Raw genomic sequence first — 20,600 nt, 5'->3', positions numbered from 1 at the left:
GAGAAAGGGGATGTAGAAAATGAGAATTTTTAACTTGGAAAAGACTATAACTACAACACCATGAAGTAGATGGAAGTCAAAATACCCCTTTAAACCTACTATCTTTTCCCTTCTTCCCCCCTTCTTCTCCCTTTTTTATTCCTCCATTTCTTTCTCATGAGTTTATCCCATATACTCTCAGTTTTTAATATACTGTAAAATATTTTGTGTTATCAATAAAAATCATTTTAAAAAACAATGAATGCTGCAAAAATTAAATAGAAAAAACCCAAGAATTGGTGGGGGGGGGGGGGGAGGCGGGGGAGAAGATGTTAAGAAATAGCAGAAGTCTTAATAGTGATTAATAGGCCTTAGGAACAGGATTAAGTCCAATGTGTTGGCACTGTAAAGTAGAGAAAGGCTGGTATGCACATATGTGGTGCGACTGTTTAAATGCAAAAACTTTTTGGAATAAGATAATTAGAAAAAATTGGGAAACTTTTCAAAATAACAATACAAGTCAATATGGAATTTATGTTAATGGCAATTACAGGGAATAAAAATATTGATGCGAAGAACCAAAACTTATTTAAAGCAATGATTTTAGCAGGAAAGGCGGTCATAGCCTGGGGGTGGAGAGATGAAAAAAAAATGGAATTTGGAAAATTGGAATAATTATTTATTTGAACAAGTCCAATCAGATATTATTGAATGTATAACCCAAGAAGATTCACAGGAGGACAAAACAGAAGAAATTAAAGAGAAATGGGCAACATATATGAAATGGGTAGGAGAAGGCGAAGCCACCATAGAAATTGTACAAAGAATGTAAAAGTTGTGTGTGTGGTTAAAAATAATGATATAGAGAAAAATGTGGTGGGAGGGGTAGGAAAGGGTGGTGGGAGGAGGGGGGAGGAAAAATAAATAAAATAATAATAATAAAAATGTAATATGAATAAACTTGTAAAGAATGAGAATAGATAATACAGAAATATGCTACTATAATGTATGCCTACAATAGACAAGTATTATCTATTCAAATATGTTGTTATTTTTCTTTCTCAATAAAAAAAATAGGCCTTAGGATATAATGTTCCCATTCTGTGTTTAAACCCATAGCTGGAATAATCTCAAATCTTCTCACCTTAATTTTAGTTAATGGATACCTGAACACAAAGAATGTAGTTAAGTCTTAACTGGATTCTCTACTCTACTAGCATCCTATAGCAAATTCAAACCCTGGATAAAACAGCTTCAAACAACTTTTAATTATGCTTATAACATTTCTTATAGATCAACATTTGTCAGTTACACGTTTACTTACATTCCTTTTTTCTTCACCTCAGTGTTGCTCAGAGTTTTATCACCTAAATCCAAAGCCTTCTGAGCGCAAGATGTCGCCAGTTCATAGTCGTGAATGGTGTAGGCAAAATGCGCAAGCCTGGTCATGGTTTGAAGTTGAACCAGTGAATCTGTCCAGTTGCACTCTAAAGCCATTTTCACTAACTGCAAACAACAGTAGGACAATGTAAACATTTAGCACTGTCAGTCTGTTATAATTTTGAAATTATAATTATACTCTGAAACATGTTAGAAGTTGGATGAGAGACAAGTGGGACCCCACAAAGAAGTGAAATAATAGTATAATAAATAAGGAGATGTGTAATGCGATCCTACCAGTATGCCACCAAAAATATAAAGCAATATGGGAATTTAAGAAGGAGGGAATCTCTATCAAGGCTGTGAGGATCTCCCTTTGTTTGGAGATCTCACCGCTGCCTCACCAAAAATGTAAAGCGATCCCACCAGTACTAAGTGATCCCACAAATATGCCACCAAAATGTAAAATATTATTAAATAAATTCAATTAAGTGTTTGGAGGCTGCTGAGACTTTGCCACCAACACACTATTTTCTGAGGTAAAGTTCTGTGATCACTGGCAACCCCCACACTTAAAGGAATATTTAACTTCTGGTTTGGCAAGAGGCTTTAAGCAAGCTGTGTTGTGCTGGATTCGCACTCAGGGCTCTGTATTCTGAGGTAAAATAACACTGAGATTCTTTTTAAATAAACACTGCCACCATTCCTTAAAACTCTGCTTCACTAAACTGCTATGGAAACTATTTCACATAGAGGCACTCCTGAGACAGTTAAAGGTTAACAAATAATAAAGTTGTTTATTTGAGAGAACTTAGACAAAACAGGCACTTAATCTTAACGGTTGCATTAATGAGTAAAAGTGTGTGGTTTCTTTAAATAGCAGTTCAAGGCTTAGTTTCAACAATAACTCTCCAATCCCTCAGAAATCTATCAGTCTTCCCTTTGACTAGACGTCCTTAAAACTCCAGACAGTCCTTTCCCTTGGATCTGTCTCTACTCTAGACTAGCTAATCTTCTTAATAGCTGTATATCTATACTAACTGACCAACTCCTGGCTTCACTAACTCTTCTTCATCAAACACTCCCCAAAACTCTTCAGACACCAGTCCCTGACTCTTCAATCATCAAACCCTATCTCAGATTTTAAAGCGCCCCTAGTTCAACGCTTTATTTTCAATGCTCTTCCCTCCAGCTAAGCTCTGCCCACTCTCTCCCAGCCAATTACACAACTTCCCACATTCCCTCCAGGCTGCTCCTAAGCTCCGCCCCCTCTAGGAACTGGGTGCTCTAAGATGGCTGCCTCCTTGCACCATCTCCTTAAAATGGCTGCTGAACTTCTTGGGCCTACTTCCTGGGTTTTCCCTGGCCTACAAAGGTAGAGAATTCATCACAAGATGCAATATATAATATAATCAGTTCGTATTATATATATATATCAATATATTATTATAAGATTTCTCTAATAATGCTGTGGGACCTTGTTACCCAGGGTTCCCTATAGATGTTAAAAATGCACATGGTCAAGTTCTTATTAAAAATGGTGTAGAATATCGGCAGAGGTGGCAGCAAGTTCTGAGCACTGGGTGCACCATGAGACATGCATTCTTTAAGTTCCCCTGTTTCCATGGAACAGGCTAGCCACCCTCTTCCACTTTCAAGGTACAAGGCAGAAGTGAGGGACTATAAAGAATATGGTGTGCCTAATGGCCAGTATTTTCCACCATCTACTCCTCTACCTTCTTATACTCATACTTTTGCTTAGATGCTAGTTTAATTTTTTTAAAAATTTGATTTCATAAATTGTATTTATCTCTATTATATTCTAGTGTAGGATATAAATAAAATCATTTTACAAAATTAATAATGCCCAATTTCATTATATAAAATTACTTAAAAGATCAGCTAAAAGACAGATGATAAATAGGCTAAAATGCTTTAATCAGCAGCAGCTGGAGCAGTAAATTAACTTTCCACTGTTTCAGCATAAAAAGGCAGAGTAAAGCCTCAAAAACTTTGCTATTTAGATGACACACTCACACATATATAGCTACATTAATTAAATACATTTCAAGTAATGTGTGTTCTGTAAAAACTGTCCATTCATAGAATTAAAAGGAGGAAAAAGCATACATTTGACAAACTAGGAAGTGAAAAGTCCATGAGGCCCAAACCATTGCAGGAGTACATTTCCAAACCAATAAATACTTTGGCCATGGGACTGGATCCTTCATCACTACCCTGAATAAAAAGAAAGACTGGCATTCAGGTATTTAAAAAACAACTTTTTGTTCAATACATAATGACACATATTTTACATTACAGTAGAAGCCCTCTTATCCACAGGTTAATTCTTCTATGGTACTCTGCCAATTTATAATTGGTACTGCAAACTATATTTCATTGGAAGGGACTGCTGTTTCATCTATCTGCACCTGACAAAATATGTAATCTCTTTGAATTTACCAGAAATTACCAATTTGATGATAAATTCTAGCAGACAATAGTCATTTAAATATGATTTAGTGTTTATCCATACTTTCTTGTTATTATGATGGTCACCAGGCTGGCATTTTATTGTATTTTATTGTATTAATGTAATGTTTTAACTGTTATAATTTATTGTTACTATGTATTTTACTGTGTGAGTTGTAGGCATCAACGTATGCCGGTTGGAAGCCGCCCTGAGTCCCCCTTCGGGGGTTGAGAAGGGAGGGGTAGAAATACCCAAAATAATAAATAAATAAATAAATAAATAGGTTCTGAAATATATCCCCATGCAGATATGGCACCGTATTGTATAAGATTCTGCATGCATAATTCTAATTTGGAAGTTACTGCATTTTTTTTAAAAAAATGCTCTATCACATGAGTCATCCATAGTTTGGAGTAATGGAATCATAGTTTGGAGTGATGTTTTTGGTTTTTTTTTAGAACGAGGACTCAGACCCTGGTGTTGTCTCTCCACATTTGGGGTCTTGACATTTGCGATTTGATTTTCCACATATTTGATTAAAAATGTTATTTTTGTGTCATTTTATTTTGCCATTTTGGCAGTTCATAGAGAGAAATTGAACAGTAGAACCACTGCAGTTGCCCACATGATAGTTATACTGCAGAGGCTGGATCTCTCTCCATGAACCAGCCTGAGCTCTTAGATCCTCAGGGGAGGCTCTCCTTTTGCCCTTGCCATTATCACAGGTTCGTTTTGTAAGCACAAGGGAGAGAGCCTTCTCTTCTGTGGCCCACCAACTCATTGGTGGGCCCACCAACTCATTGCCTAGTGAGATTAGGAAGGCCCTCACCAACTCATTGCCTAGTGAGATTAGGAAGGCCCTCACTTTAGAAACTTTCAAGAGGGATCTCAAAACCTGGCTTTTCCGATGCACTTTTGGAGAGTAGCCATGCTATCATACACAGTTGCTCCCCCTCAATGGTTTTTTGTCCCCAGAGTATATTTCCCCACCTTTATGAAGGTCTGTATTTATGACCCCGTTCCTTTATGAGTTTTTCCCTCACAAACAATCTGCTCCATCCCTGTCTCATCCTGATTTTACTATTTTTAGTACTTTAGTTTTTTATCTTGCATATGCCCGCTCAGTGTTATTTTATTGTGTATGATTTTGCTTTATCTTTTTTTTTTTGTACTCATATGTTGTATGTATTTTACTGTGTTGTTATTGTGTTTTGGTTTTATTTTATTGTAATATACTGTTGGGCTTAGCCTCATGTAAGCCACCCCGAGTCCCCATTGGGGAGATGGTAGCAGGATATTAAATTATTATTATTATTATTATTATTATTATTATTATTATTATTATTATTATATGGAAAAGGAGGAAGTTTTCTATCTGCTCTTCCAAGATGATCTCTCTTTATAAGTGCCCATTTCATAAGGGCCATGACTAATTTTTGTTCATGAATGCAGTGATCTCACAGGTATTGGACCTTCTCTTAGATATGCATGTCTCTTTAGAAGGAAACACACATTTAAAAAAAAACATAATTTCTCTTCTTCTGTTACCAACCATAAAACATTTCTAAAAATGCAGAGGCGCCTCTTTGTCAACCATGATTTAAAAAGAAAATCTAAGCATATGTATTTTGGCATTTTAAATTTGAATGAGTTGGGGAATGAAATGAGGTTTCCTTTTACTGATGATGCTTTATATATTTATTTGAGAATAGGCATTACCCTGCTACAGAAAAGTATCACATATCTTATTAATTAAATTAATAAAATGAGCACCCACAAACATGTACATACCTGATGGCACCTTGGCATTTTTACAAAATTGAAAAATAGAGGGAAGCAAGTTATGGCAAGCAGTGTTGGCCTCCATGAGCCTTGATAGTCCAAGTACTACTAATAGGTGTGCTTGTTGCTGTCTACATGAACTATGTGGTCACTAGAGAAGTCTTGAGCTGTAAGATCTCAGAGTTTTAGCCCAAAATCTAATTGCAACTAAAACCAACTTGAAAAAAGACAACATGTAGGGAGAAAAGAGCTGAAAGAAAAAAGATTATAATGTTCTTTATTGCTTTTCCCCTCTACCCCATGCTGGTTTGACAGTTTATACCCATACGTTAAAATGTAGTTAGTATATACTTTTATAAAGAGAATGTAGTTCCACAGAATACAGAAAGCTACTTCAATATTCTTTCACAATATCTATTTGCATATTTTCTGCCGAGAACAACTATAATTTTGTTATAATGATTTCCTGTACAATGGAAAAGTCTGTACTCAAAGAGATAGGAATCTTTCCAAATGGAGACAACTCTCAGCACAGAAGGGGTCACAAACTGAGAAAATCCTAGATCTGCCCCCAAACTAGTCTCGGTTCATGCCGATATTGGAAATTGGTACTGATCAGTGGTCTTTGTCGATTTTAGTATAGGGAGGGGTGCAGCTGTAAAAGCAATTTAAAAACTACGCCAGAGTATAGGAAAAGCAGTGAAAACACTGTTCCGTTCTCTTACAGTGTTACACTCTTCATTCTCTTATTAGAGTAAGAAGTAACAGTACTTGAGGAACAGCTGAATGCAACTAAATCCTCCAGTGCAGTGGTTCTCAACCTGTGGATCCCCAGATGTTTTGGCCTTCAACTTCCAGAAATCCTAACAGCTGGTAAACTGGCTGGGATTTTTGGGAGTTGTAGGCCAAAATACCTGGGGACCCACAAGTTGAGGACCACTGCTCTAGTGGGAGGCAAAACAGGGGGAATGAGTTAGGCGATCCCCGTTGTCCGAGTAGGATAGTCTTCCAGGATCAGTGTGCTGGCGGTGGGTCCGTTAATATGGCACTAGCAGAACAGAAGTAGAGGAGTCCTTCCAGATGAACAGAAGTTAAAAGTGGAATCTTACAGAGTGCTATTATGAATCATGCTTTGGTTAGCTAAGGTGCAGGACTGCAACCTTATTCTGCCCTGAAGTCAAGCATTTATAATTTAATGAAGTGTAGAAAACGTGACTTTAACTTTCCAGACACTCAGGTTCTTCATATAACAGTCAGAGCAGATACCTCATCCTCAGATCCTTGCCATTTCCCAATCTGCTGCTGAACTAATTGCTTGGCTTTCACCCACGTTGCTATAACTTGTTGACGCATAGCAATAGGCACCGGCTCATCAGGGACACTTCCATTTGGCAAGTGCATGGCAAATTCACAAACCTACAGAAAAATATTTTATAAATGTCATTGCAGAAGAGTTAATGGATGAGTCACCACTGAGTTCAATCTGTATTGGATGGAGATATTCTGGAGCCTGCAGTTTGGGTACACATCCAGATTCAGTGATCAGTAGTCGGTTATGCATGGATAAAACTCGGACAGCAATGGCAACTATAATCTGGGGCACATGTGACATAGTTAAGTATTGTTGGATTATTTTAATGTAGTCAGGTGGGTTTTCCTTCAAAAGCAGTTTAGAGATCTCAGTAATCGAGAATTCTGTCCCAGGCTGCTGGCTAGGATTAGCTACCAGTAACACATCCCACCATGACATATGACAGAGTACCAAAACTGTGCCTATTAGGGCATAAAAAAAATCAGTATCTGACCTTTTGACTTGTTCAATTGACAAAACTCATTAGGAGTTGTGGAATTCCAATCCTATGTCCAAACCTCCTAGAATAACTAGATCCAAAAATTGTTGCATAACGAATGCTGGATATTGAAGCTCAGAAAGGCACTGTGACTGATAGTAAAGCCAAATCATTGAAATGGCTAAGTTGTTTTAAATATACTTTTCAAATGGCCCAATATCTAAAAACAGAAATGCCTAAACACTTCAGGAGGATATTTACCACAACTAGATTTGAACAACTGGACACAATAGTCAAACATGGAAGTTTTAAGCAAGTTCTATATAATGAACGTCTTTGTATCTGTGGAGTGTCAGAGGTAGACGACATCACACATGTACTGTTAAGTTGTAACTTGTATAAGAAAGAGAGAAACTAATACCTTGAATCATACATTATACAAAAAACACACTGGGATCCTTATATTAAAACTACATTTTTATTGGCCAGACAGAATGCTAAAAAAACATACAAATTTTCCCTTTTTTATAAAGCAACAAAAATGAGAAATGCATATTTGGAATAGACTGGTGTAAATTGTAGGGGTGTGCAGATATTTGATTTGGATATGGATCTTGATTCCTTGATCATAGCTAGTTATTTTAACTATTTATTTTAATTCTACTTGAGAAGTCTGCAATAGCAGAGCACCTGATAAACCAACCTGGACATAACATATTATTTGAGAATACACAGAGAAGCCACTGAAATCCACAAGTATATGGACAATTTCAACATAAAGGAGGAAACCATGAAAATGAATAAAATCTGGCTACCATTATTTTAAAAAACTCTAAAATCAGGACAGGAAAGTAAGAGAAACGCTCAAAAAGCTGTGGAATTCCAGACAAGAATCAATCAGAGCCAGCTAACACATCCCAACAAAGTATTCCCCCAAGCAGCAAGCAGCCAGGATTTGAAGCTGCAAGGCTATTAAATGCTAATCAAGGTGGCCCTTTACAACATTCAAAGCCTTCGACAACCTATTTTAACTTTTGTTGTAATGTGGGCTGTATGCTGTATGTGTATGTGTCAAGCATGTTTGTAAAGTGTTCTGATACGGCCAATGGGCTAATCAATAAAACATACTACATCCCTTGTTCTAAGACCATCACCTTACGAGTCAAGTGTTATGGGAATATAAAAGAGGGCTTTCTTGGTGACTGTTCCAAACTATAGACCTGTCTTTCAAGGCTTGCCCCCCTTTCCTGTGATCCTTCCACTGGCAATCAATTATTCTAGTTTGCTTTTAGCCCCTGGCTGGTTACTAAGGAAAGGCTTTTCATAGATAGGCCCTATAGATCTTAATTGTTGTGTTATAGATTAGTTTTATTTAATTGTGTTATCACTTTATAGCTTATTTTTGTTTGTTTTAAGTTAATCTTCATCCCAGAATTCAGGAAAAGTGGAAGGTAAGTCAAATAAATGAATAAATACTGAATTCTTCAATTTATTTCCCCTGCCTAGTCAATTGCTAAGCGCTGGCAACTTAATAATTCATTATGTTATAAGTCGCAGACTATAGTGGAAAAGGAAATGGAAGAATTTATAGTTTAATGATTCATCTGAGGTTAGTAGAGCTCTTCTTCAGGGTATGTTTAGGGTATAAATGAAATGATGGATTATCTCCTATGCTATTTATAAAACGAAAAAGATAAACAGTTGTTGTGAAAGGAATTACTGCCTAAGCAACTTTTATTAAAATATAATACAAGGCGTACTTCTTTTAATTATTCAGAAATGCTAAAATTGCAATATGAATCAAATGTAATGCATACCAAACAAGCACATTTTCTGTTAGCCTGCACAAAACAAATTTACTTGGAGTCAGCCAGATGAGAGTGGGTAAGCTGTTAGTATATTGACTTAAACTGTTAGCATATTGATAAGGAACAGAGCCATAATAGAATTAAATACTTCCAAATCAACTGCAGAGGGATCCAGAAACCATCTATTCTAATTTTCTTGCAATTTGCTAAGAGATTTATGGAAGCAATTAACAATCTATAAATTTTGCATTGTATTAAAATGCTGAGATTTACAGAGACTCAACAAGGCTAAGGAAAATATTGATATATTTAGAAAGAGCTGAAATAGTTAAACCTCTGACAGTGGTTTAACATCTTTCAAAGTTAAAAATTGAGGGGGTGATACAGGAGATAATTGAAACTGAATACCTTCCAAACACCATAAATTCAGCAAAGACCAACTATTTACTGTTCTAGCTGGAGACTAATTTCTCTTATGAAGCTATAGATGTGAAGGTTGTAAGAGTCATTACATTATCTCATAACTTTGCTAAACAATTATACAGATATATCAAGGATGTCTTATTCTAAGAGACAAAGTGTAGACTATATTTGTTTATGGTTTGATGTTATGGCATCTACAGGCCTGAAATCTTCTCCAGTGCTCTTCCTATTGCTGGAGTCTAAGAAGCCCCCCCCCCCCTCCATTAGGACCCTTCTACATAAAAATAATTTTTCTTCCAGGTTTATAGCTTAAATCTTGGCCAACTAGAAGGTCTCATTTAGCTTGTGCATTGACAAATAATCTTGATTTACTAGTTCAATAGCTGTATGGTGTGCATTATTTGTTATCTCTCTCTCTCCCTCCCCCCCCCCCCTAATTAGGACCCTTCTACACTGCCAGATAATTCAGGTTATCAAAGCAGAAAATCCACATTATCTGCTTTGAACTGGATTATCTTAGGGCCCTTCCAGACAGGCCCTATATCCCAGGATCTGATCCCTGCTTTGAATTGGGTTATATGACTGTCAGATAATCTGGGATAAACAGAAAACCTCGGATCAGATCCAGGGATATAGGGCCTGTCTGGAAGAGTCCTGAGTGTACACTGCCATATAATCCAGTTCATGTGGATGTTAATTGGCAGTGTAGTAGGGGCCTTAGAGCCACTACTGCGAGTTATTAGGTACAGAATATCTGATGAATAACTACTGCACAGAAGGAATATCTAATATTTTAATTAAAAGGCTGTGCATCCTAATTCTTTCGAATTTATTTATTTACTTCATCAATATACCACTTTTCTCACCCCTGTGAGAAAAACCACTCAACGCGGTTTCCAACATATTCACAGCAAAATTCAATGCCTTACAAAACATAAAAACCTAACATAAATCTACAAAACTTTACACCAAATTTGATACCACTATTTGACCATTTTGGCTAACTTTCCAGTTGCAAGATCAACTGACAAAAGTTTGAAATTAAATGAATTGGAAAATTATCAGATGATCTTTTTTATCTATTAACCCTTAATCCTAAAAAAAAAAAAAAAAAAGAAATATGCAGGCCTGATCAACTCAAACAATATAATCAGTTTTGAAATGGTATTCATTCAAATTATCTAACTGGTCTCATACACCAAAATGTTTTTAGGATAAAATAAATATTCTAAAAATGAATGCTTTTTAAAATGATCTTAGCTATCTTCCTCTTATAATTCCTGAAAAATACTGCAAACTAATTGATCAATATTTCAGTAATTTTAATGGAGTTTGGACCATGGTAGGTCTATACACAAATAAATTCAGTAGATTCAATAGGTCTGAGTAATTAAGCATATAGAATTATTTACCATACTGTACATCAAATAATCTCATATGCTTAATTATACAGACTTATTTAATCTTCTGCATTTATTTGTGTATTGACCCACCATTCAACAATTAATGGGGTTACTCTAGTTGATACTGACAGAATTTGATGAATGTAACTCTTAACATTTGTCAATTTTTTTCTTCCAATAAATGAATCCACCATGTATAATGGTGGATATTAAAGAATTAATTTCTAAACCTAAAGTTTCACATTCTGCAAAGAATCTCTGACTTTTTGTTGCATGTTGTAAACATGAGCACTGGATCATCTACAGTGAGATACATACCTCTATTGCTGCTTTAATGTCAGGGATTCCAGCTGGATCCACAGGTAAAATTGAAGCAGAAACCGATTTTTCATGTACTTTTGCAGAATGTCTTTTACGTTTGACAGGCCCTTCTTCTGCAACTTTCTTTTCATCAGATTTTGGAATTGGTTTTGGAATCCAAGGAAGAATTAGGGCTCGGGCCAACGCATTACATAATGTTACGAAAATAGTAGTATTCCTGAAGAGAGAAAAATAGAGACAAAGAGTTAGAGCTAAATATGATTTCAGCTGAAATAACTGAAACCAACAAATCTTCCATGAGTGCAGACTAATGTCCAGTTGTTTTCATTGGCTCTACCTTATTTGATGCTAGAATTAGATTTATCTTATTAGATGTGTAATCACTTGGGAGCAAATCTCACAAAACTCAGGCCTGCTTCCAATTATATCTATAGTGTACTGTACTATATAGGCTTAATATATAACAAGAAAAAAACATGAACATGCATTTTATCCATATAGGTAACACACAGAAATCAAGGTACTGTTCCATTATCCAGGTGGAGGCTACAAGGGGGCACTAGAGAGAGAAGGATAATCCATTTTGCAGGGATGGAGGGTGGGTTGTAGGAGGAAAACCACTTACCCGTTTTCCTGTTATTTCTCCCACCGATGTCCCTGTCGTGGAAACAACCCTTGTTTATGAAATGGGAAGTGGGGAGGGGGAAAACCAGCAAAAAATGGGGGAAATTGTTTTCCACCTTCAACTCCCCCCTGCAAAATGGACTATCCTTCTCCCTCTAGCGCCCTCTGTAGCCGTTGCCAGGATAATGGAACAGTACCGAAATCAATTTTTACAGTGCTATCTAGATAAATGTCATATACACATTGACCTACATCATCATACTCAGTGGGACTTACTTCTGAACAGGTGGATAGAATTTCTTTCTTAAATAGTAAAAGATGAGAAAAATAAAGCATGCAGCTGAAATAATACAATACAATTAAGGTTAAAATTAAGCAAGTGTGTTAATTTGTTTTGAGGGATTTTTGCTTAATAAAATGTGAGTGTAAGTTGGTTATAAAACAAAATATATCTCCGGAAAAAAAATACAAACTGCAAAAATCTGTGAGAATCGGATGTTTTCTTATAAGAACTGAAATGCACCTTGCAACTCTCTATCTAGTTACAGTGTTTTTGTTACAAGTTATATGACTAAAGAACTCTCTGAGTTGGTCTCAGATAAGGCTTCAAAATTGAAGGGCCATGTGAACCCACATCCCAAACTTGCTGTAAATGTGAATCCAGTCACTGTATGTTTGACTCTATCTGGGATGTGTACATGCAGTTATCACAATATACCGTATATACTACAGTATAAGCCGACCCGAATATAAGCCGAGGCACCTAATTTTGCCACAAAAAACTGGGAAAATGTATTGACTCGAGTATAAGCCAAGGGTGGGAAATGCAGAAGTTACTGGTAAATTTCAAAATAAAAATAGATACCAATAAAATCACATTAATTAAGGTTTTTAAATATTTACATAAAACTGTAATTTAAGATAAGACTGTCCAACTCTGATTAAATAATTATTCTAACCATCTTCAATATAAATTTGCTAACATATCCTTCCAACAATAATAAAGAGAGTAAAATAATAAATGTAAAAAAATAGTAATAGAATAATATAGTGGAAATGCAACAATAACAGTAATAATAGTGTAAAATAATAAATGTAATTAAAATAATGATAAAATAATGTAAATGTAATAATAATAATAATAATAATAATAATAAATAGTGTAAAAATAAATGTAATAATAATAATAATAACCCAGTAAAATAATAAATAACTTTCACCTGAGTATAAGCTGAGGGGGGCTTTTTCAGCCTAAAAAAGGGCAGAAAAATTTGGCTTATACTTGAGTTTATAAGGTATATATGGTGGCAACTTGCAAAATGGACAATGGAATTTTACAAATCATGGTAATTGCCCTAAGAACAGAATCAAATGGGTCTGTATGGACCCACAGGTCAGAGAGATATGCCAGGAGAATGAAATGTGGAAGATATTCAATCATTTAAGCAAAGAGAAAATTAGACATAGATACAGTATAAATCAGTCGATGTTGCATAATACATACTAGTTAAATATATATTATGTATTACCTGCCTGCAACCCACATCAAAGAGTTTATTTATATTTATGAGTTGATTAATAATCTATCAGATTTCAATTCAATTACTAACAATTTTCAATAAAGTGCATGTGCTAAATCTGCATTGAAGGAACAAAACTGGCTGAAGACCAAGCATGATACTAGGAATCCATATGGTACACATTCCTTTCATTACACAAAGCACAATTTCCCACACATTTTCCACTTTGTTGTCACATACAAAAACTTTGCTCTGTCTTTCTTTCTAAATGATGGGATGGAATAGGGAAAATTGATAGCAGGGTAATTGATAGCATGTAAGCCGCACCGAGTTCATGTAAGCCGCACCGAGTCCCTTGGAGAGATGGTAGCGGGGTCCAAATAAAGTGTTGTTGTTGTTGTTGTTGTTATTATTATTATTATTACTACCCTGCTATCAATTATCGTACTATCAACTACGTAGCAACTATCTTTTCAAGAAGTATAGCATTGTAAAAATATCTTAAATAAATAAGAATAAGTTGATATTTTGTTACTGGGAACTCTAAAAAAAATAGATTGGAAATCTGAATAAACTCCATTGGCACTTACCCACAATGTCCAGTATTCTTAACTGCACTGAAAAGTGTTTGCAGAGATTCAACAATTTCTCTTTGCCTTTTCGCAGCAATCAGGTGTTTATTGTGATTTAGAATATACACCACAGTATTATGTACGATCCAGGCTTCATTTAACTCCTCTCCAATTCTAGCAGCTCGTAGAAAGTTTTCCATAGCATATTTAGATAAGTAACTTATCCAGGAACTAAAAAATTAACAACAAGGGCATGTTTACAGTTGTCAAAACAAGAGTAAAATAAGCAAGCAGAATAAATGAAGAAATATCCTCTAACAGAAGGCATCCTTCTGGGTCCTTTGAAACAGTTATGTTTAATTGGTATCATAAAAATATTTCCATCAGTAACAATGATTCCAAAATTCTAGTCCTCTAGGTGATTTGGACATCAACTCCCACAAGCCTAATCTGTCTTGGCCATTGATCGGGGATACTGAGTGATGAAGTCCAAAACATCTGGAAGATCATAGTCCAAAGTCTAGTCATAGTCAGCATAGATGTTCTCTGAACAAACTATGTTTGTGATTCTGTTAAGAAGTAATTAAAAATCATAGCCAACAAATACCACTTCACTTTGACAACTCTATGGAACACATTTTTTTGTTTCTGGGTTATAAATGTCATTTCCTAATTGATTCTATTGTAAAAACATGGAAAAGGTTTATTAAACTGCAAAAACTTCATTTTTGTGGGGCATCCTACAGCACATTTTGCTATAGTTCTTCAATAACAATCTCATCAAGCCTTAACTAATTCAACAGTTTGTGGCAGCCACAAAAACAATTTCTGGTGTAGAACAGCTACTTTCAAAGTAAGTACCACACAATTAATCAAAAGTAACACTTTCAAACCAGGAACAGAATTTTTTTAGTGCAATAAAATATAATCGGCTTTAATTCTCTCATAAATTATTAGTTTAATTAATAGGTCTAAGGAAATCACAGGAATGTCTAGTTCACAATCCATTAAAACATTCAGGGTACTTGGATTTTGTTATCTCTAAATAATACCTAAGTACCTCATTTTTTGGTCTTAAATAAAAAATGTGAATACTTAAGAAGAAATGCCATGTTCTTCTGAAACAAACAACCACGTGGACAATAGCTCTGCTTAAAGCAACCACAGGAGTGAAGATCTGGATAGGGGCTATAATGCTAGGTAGGGAGTGGATATTTACCAGCGATCAGGAATCTATGGTATTCCAGATGTTGTGGGCTGCAATGCCTATTTTCCTTCACCATGGGCTAAGCTCGTGAGACCTAATGGGATTTGATATCTGACACCCAAACCAAAGGGTCACAGATTACTCATCCCAAGTCTTAGCCCTTTTCTGCACAACTTTTTTCAAGTTGAAATCCCTTTCTCCTACAACTAACATTGCTATTTGCTAGGGTTGTGAGATTATGGTAAACCATGATCTGTTTAGGTGTCCTGGATTTCGGTGGGGGCCCTGATCTGTTTTTTTGGAAGCCTCCCAAATACAGGAGAACAGAAATCTGTTTTTTTTTTTATCTGGGAAGCCAACAGATTTGTTATTGATCTGGCCCATTGGCAGCAATACGGGGGGGGGGGGGTACCCCTTCCTGTCATTTTAGGGATAGTTTCTCCTTATATCCTTTATTAAGACCTGACTGCCTGACTGACTGACTGACTGGCTGCGTGACTTGCCAGTGTCTGCTCCCTCACTTGCTGCTGTTGCTCTTGTGGGTAATGGTGAAGGAGGCATGCCAGCGTGGGGAGTGCACCGAGTGCCCTTCACCCCGAGTGCCCTTCAGCAACACATAGCATGATGGAGAAGCTGCCCTGCTTCATGGAAGGTGAGGAGGAAGAGGGCTGAGGCGGGGAGGGAGCACTTCTGGACCCACTGCTACCAAGAGGGAAGTCAGTCCCCTCTGTCCTCCGGCTCCTTTTCATGGGAGTGACAAGAGGCACCTCTTTCACCTCAGTCCTGAGAAGTGATGAGAGCCTCCCTCGGTAGAGATGGTTTCTCTGTCTGTTGGGCACATTCAGAGCAGATAGTTTGTCCTTATATTCTTCATTAAGAACTTTCTGTCTTTCAAGTAGACCTGGGATTAAGGCAAGAGCTTAAGAAACCCCCTGCTTGGGATCCTTTCCCTTCTAGCAGCTGTCTCTCTCCCCACACTTCACATATAGCTGAAAGAAACAAAAAGCAGCTGTTTTTTGGCAGCCACTGTTCTGTTGTGGCCAGAAAAAAATGGCAGAGGAGCCGATGCAATTACAGGCATCCAAACCAGTCAGGCCAGCTGAAGACTTTTTTTGAAATTGAATCTGTGCACAACACTATTATTCGCCCCACTTGGACAGATAGCAGCTTCAGAATACGTTAACAAAAGCCAACTCAAGGGGAAAGCAAGAATCCTTCTCCTTTCCTCTTGTCCATTACTTGCCTTTAAAAACAAACTGACAAAACCAATGTTTAAAAAATGAGATGGGACATTCAGTAATTAATTCCGTTTCATTCATTTTGGCCTTTAGGGTTTGTTCAGACCAGTACTTCTTAGGCTATCGGATGAAGTGATTTAGCTCTTCTCTTTCCCCTTCTTCTTCCCCTTCTTCCCCTCTTCCTTCTCTTTGCCAAAGATCAGTATTATCTTTCTTCCTATTGGCTACAACTCTCTATCTCCTGGAAACTTGCATTTTACTCACATTGGAAAGGGTTTTCTAAACCCATCCAAGGTTTGATGATATCTGTAACATACAACTAAATTTTACTGGAATCACTTTCCTTGCATTTCTTTGGAAAAAAAAACTGTTTCAAGTCTGAGGCACTGTTTATTTGAAACCAAACTGTAGGAGTCACTAGCTGATTGTACCAAAAGTGTATATAGTTTAGTAGTACATGCTTCCAGCAAGATGCGGAAGCTAGCAGCATAAAAAAAACATGGTTTTATTAAACAACTGCATCAATGTGAAAGGATCCTAGAAGTACAGAAAACAAAAATCATTTTCAATTGCACACTTGTTAAAGACAACATTTCATTAAACTACATATACATTTCTAATGATTTTAATGTAGGCTTGTTGCTTTCCAGTTTCTGCAGGATTCTGACTAATTTATCTACAATGACATATCCTTGGGGACATGAGAGATCAGTTAACCATTATGCCCTGCTTTGCCGGAAAGCTGAAATAGCAATCACATAGCTCCAAGCAGCATTTCCAGTGGCAGCAGTTCATACCGTCATGGCCAATGCATCGTATGTCATTTTTATTTAACAAATGCATGCCTTCTTGGCTTAAAGTTGATCTAAAACCTTTGCTCTTTTTAATTAAAAGAGTGAAATCTAATACAAGGCTTCTTTTTCAGGCATTTATTGGGCAGTGCATAAAAATGCTATTGTCCCTTATCATCCAATATTTTTACAGATCAAATATATAAAAAGATAGCATCAGAATGACTAAGCCACAAGATCAGGGTTTTTAAAAATTGGATTTACACCACTCTTCTCCTGCCAAAATACTACAGAAATTTGTATTTTTGTCATTTGCAGGAAGACTTGACCAGAGTAAGACTTACACAACAAATCAAATATGAAACAGAATCACAGGCCAAAATAAAGTCCAAAATTCAAGTTTTTGATACCTGGCAGACCCACGAAACATTAAAAATCAGATGTAATTAAAGTGGATTTAATAAAAATGAAAAAAAAACCAAACCCCAGCATACATTGCATACATAATGAAGGTCGTTTCCATAATCTACTTTGCAGATTATCTACAGCTAAGCTATTATGATACAGAGGTTAATGTGGGACTAATCTGACTGTAAGTGCACAAAGAGGGAAACATTCCCCATTGCATTTAAACCACTATTTAGATCCTGTACAAATGATCACTGGGAAGAATATTTTGCAGATTCCCCTCTTCTAATAATGTAAAGATTTAACTTTACTGCATAAGAAATATCAATTTGTCAGAATTAAACCATCTTTTCACATGTTGCGTGAATACTCCATCTTATCTATAGGGTACAACTCTACTTAAAAGTTACCACTTTGCTTACAATTCAGTACTACTGTGTTTCCCTGAAAACAAGTCACTGTCTTATATTTATTTTTCCTCAAGAAGACACAGTATGTCTTATTTTCAGGGATGTTGTATTTTAAGTATGGCACAGAAATCTACATTTATTCAAATATCGTGCTCAGTAAAACAGCAGCCACAGCTTTACTTCTTCCTGCTGAGGACACACAATACTTAAAGCAGAGTGTCCTACTCCTCACTTCGCTGAGGAGAATTCCTGGGGGACGGGCCAAAGGGAAGCAGCGCCACCAACTGCGGCCCCGTTGGAGCCGGTGACTCACTCCCTCACTTGGTGAGAAAACCTTGCCTTGTCTGGCCTGGTCCAAAGGGAAGAAAGAACAGGAGGAGGAGGAGGATGCAGGGAGTGAGAGGGAGGCAGGTCCAGACTCGCCTCCACCACCACTGTGGAAAGTTCTTGCATTTCACTTTCTATGTCTCCCTCCATGACTCAGTTTGAACCACTATGTCTTATTTTGGGGGTATGGCTTATATTACACAAATGCTTATAAATCCTGCTACTATTTATTTTATGGGTATGTCTTATTTTTGGGGAAATAAGACATACCCAGGGAAAACATGACTAAAATTGTCTTAGACATTGACAGGATCCTCCCCTTGAAAGTTAAGGTCCTTCCACAATAGAGAGAACCATGATTTTCAATATATGTATCCAATATAATCTGTTTAAAATTGTGTTTTAACCTTTTTATCATATGAAACTAAAACGGTTGCAAACACTCAACACAGAGGCAAACTAAGTCTTAGGTTGCTTAGGTGCAGGAGGATAGCCTTCATGCCAACATTCTTTCCAAATTCACCACTGAGATAGGATTTGTAGAATGACTGTTATTAAATCCCCTGTAAAATTCATATTCTCAGAACAATAATTCTGATGTGAAATGTTCTTCACCAACATGTTTGGAAATCTGCTGACTGCAAAATAAATATATGAGTATTTCTTAAATAAGTTGAAAATTGAAAATGAGAAAAGCAGGCCTATTGTGACATTTCATTATGGACCAAAACATGTATTGTTATTCAAATTTAGAAGATCAGATATCAGTCTTCACCACTAAAGAACTTACAGAAAATTCTAAAACACATATAAAATAAAATAAAAATAGTTCATATCTAACTTAAGGGTCAGTTGTTTCAAAAATATAAAACAAGGCAGATACTAATTCTCCAAATCAGCCTACCTGTAAGTACTCCATTCTGCTTCATGTCCACTTTGTGGTGAAGCATGTTCTGAAGCGTGCAGACTTATATCTACAGGAAGGACAGCCTGATTGTTGAACTCGACACCTTCCGTTCTTAGTAAATGAATTGTAGCCTACAAAAGGACAGACCAAAGAGAAGGACCACAGCAATGCAGGCCCAAATGTGGGAATGATCTGCTCTCAGAACCCTCACCTACCTATATTTATACATATAAGACATAATGGGAACTTATTGCTTTCCATTATGTGACAATTTAGGGTAAGCATTAGGATAACATGCTCACAAACCTTCCCCTTCCTTCACCTTTATAACTTTTTTGAAGAATGGAACATTTCTGCTTTTGATTTGAAATGAAGTAGTTCACAGTGGTATCTAAACTTAGGCAACTGAGTTTTGTTTAAAGTTTCATTAGTAGATCATTTTATTAGTAGACCACGGTTTGATTTTGGTTTCTATTCATAAACAAGATTTTAAACAAACTACAGATTCTTACATGATAAACTGCAGTTTAAAATAGACCGTATTTGCCCATGTCTCAGCTTGTGTGAAAATGGAGATATATGAAAATCTCATGGCGATGCTCTTTTGTCTCAGTCCTCTTTTGTGCATTTCTAGTAGCTTTAAATATTTAGTTAGGAATATAATTCATTAGAAACAGAATACAAATGATTATGCATTTATTCATATTTTGCCTTTTAATTTGTCTCTTTTAAAGATGTTTCATTTGGAGTGCACTTATAAAATACTGTTTTAATTTCCATAATAATAATAATAATTTATTGATATTCCGCCCTGTCTCCCTGAGGGGACTCCCCAAGGGGAGTCCAAAATAACCACACTTATGGCAGCACCTTGACATGTATGAATTAAATAACATGTAACTTATCAAAAATTATATCTAACATAAAACCTAAATATAAAACATCCACATTTATTTACAGGAGCCAATGAAGACTAATTAAGATATATGAGTTAATTATGTGGTCAGTGATGTTAACTGGGCAAACATGGTGTGACAAAGCCTGAGTAGAATAATAGCGTTCAGTCAGAGGTCTAGTAGTGGTCTCTCATCATCTGATCCTCCTCCTCTCCATGTGCTAATGAGCAAAAGTAAGTTTTCAGTGGTTTTTTGAAGGTGAGGAGAGAGGGGGTTAGCTTTATTTCTTTAGGGAGGGAGTTCCAGAGGTGTGTGTGTGGGGGGGGGGGGGGGTGGCGACC

General features: G+C 36.4%; 1 protein-coding gene across 1 annotated transcript in view; it reads right to left on the bottom strand.

Annotated features, from left to right (window-relative positions):
- The window catches only part of CFAP46 (cilia and flagella associated protein 46), a 114,685-nt gene that overhangs the window by 62,612 nt on the left and 31,473 nt on the right, over nt 1-20,600 (bottom strand). Inside the window, exons 18-23 of the mRNA XM_067465754.1 lie at nt 19,361-19,494; nt 14,094-14,306; nt 11,357-11,576; nt 6,881-7,030; nt 3,490-3,597; nt 1,304-1,485 (exon numbers count right to left, since the gene is read on the bottom strand). Coding sequence (XP_067321855.1) covers nt 1,304-1,485; nt 3,490-3,597; nt 6,881-7,030; nt 11,357-11,576; nt 14,094-14,306; nt 19,361-19,494 — 1,007 coding nt within the window. The remainder of the gene's footprint in view (nt 1-1,303; nt 1,486-3,489; nt 3,598-6,880; nt 7,031-11,356; nt 11,577-14,093; nt 14,307-19,360; nt 19,495-20,600) is intronic.

This window comes from Anolis sagrei, chromosome 3, assembly GCF_037176765.1.
Source record: "Anolis sagrei isolate rAnoSag1 chromosome 3, rAnoSag1.mat, whole genome shotgun sequence".
Lineage (NCBI taxonomy): Eukaryota > Metazoa > Chordata > Lepidosauria > Squamata > Dactyloidae > Anolis > Anolis sagrei.
The sequence above is the reverse complement of the archived record's forward strand: the minus strand, read 5'-3'. Positions and strand labels throughout refer to the sequence as shown.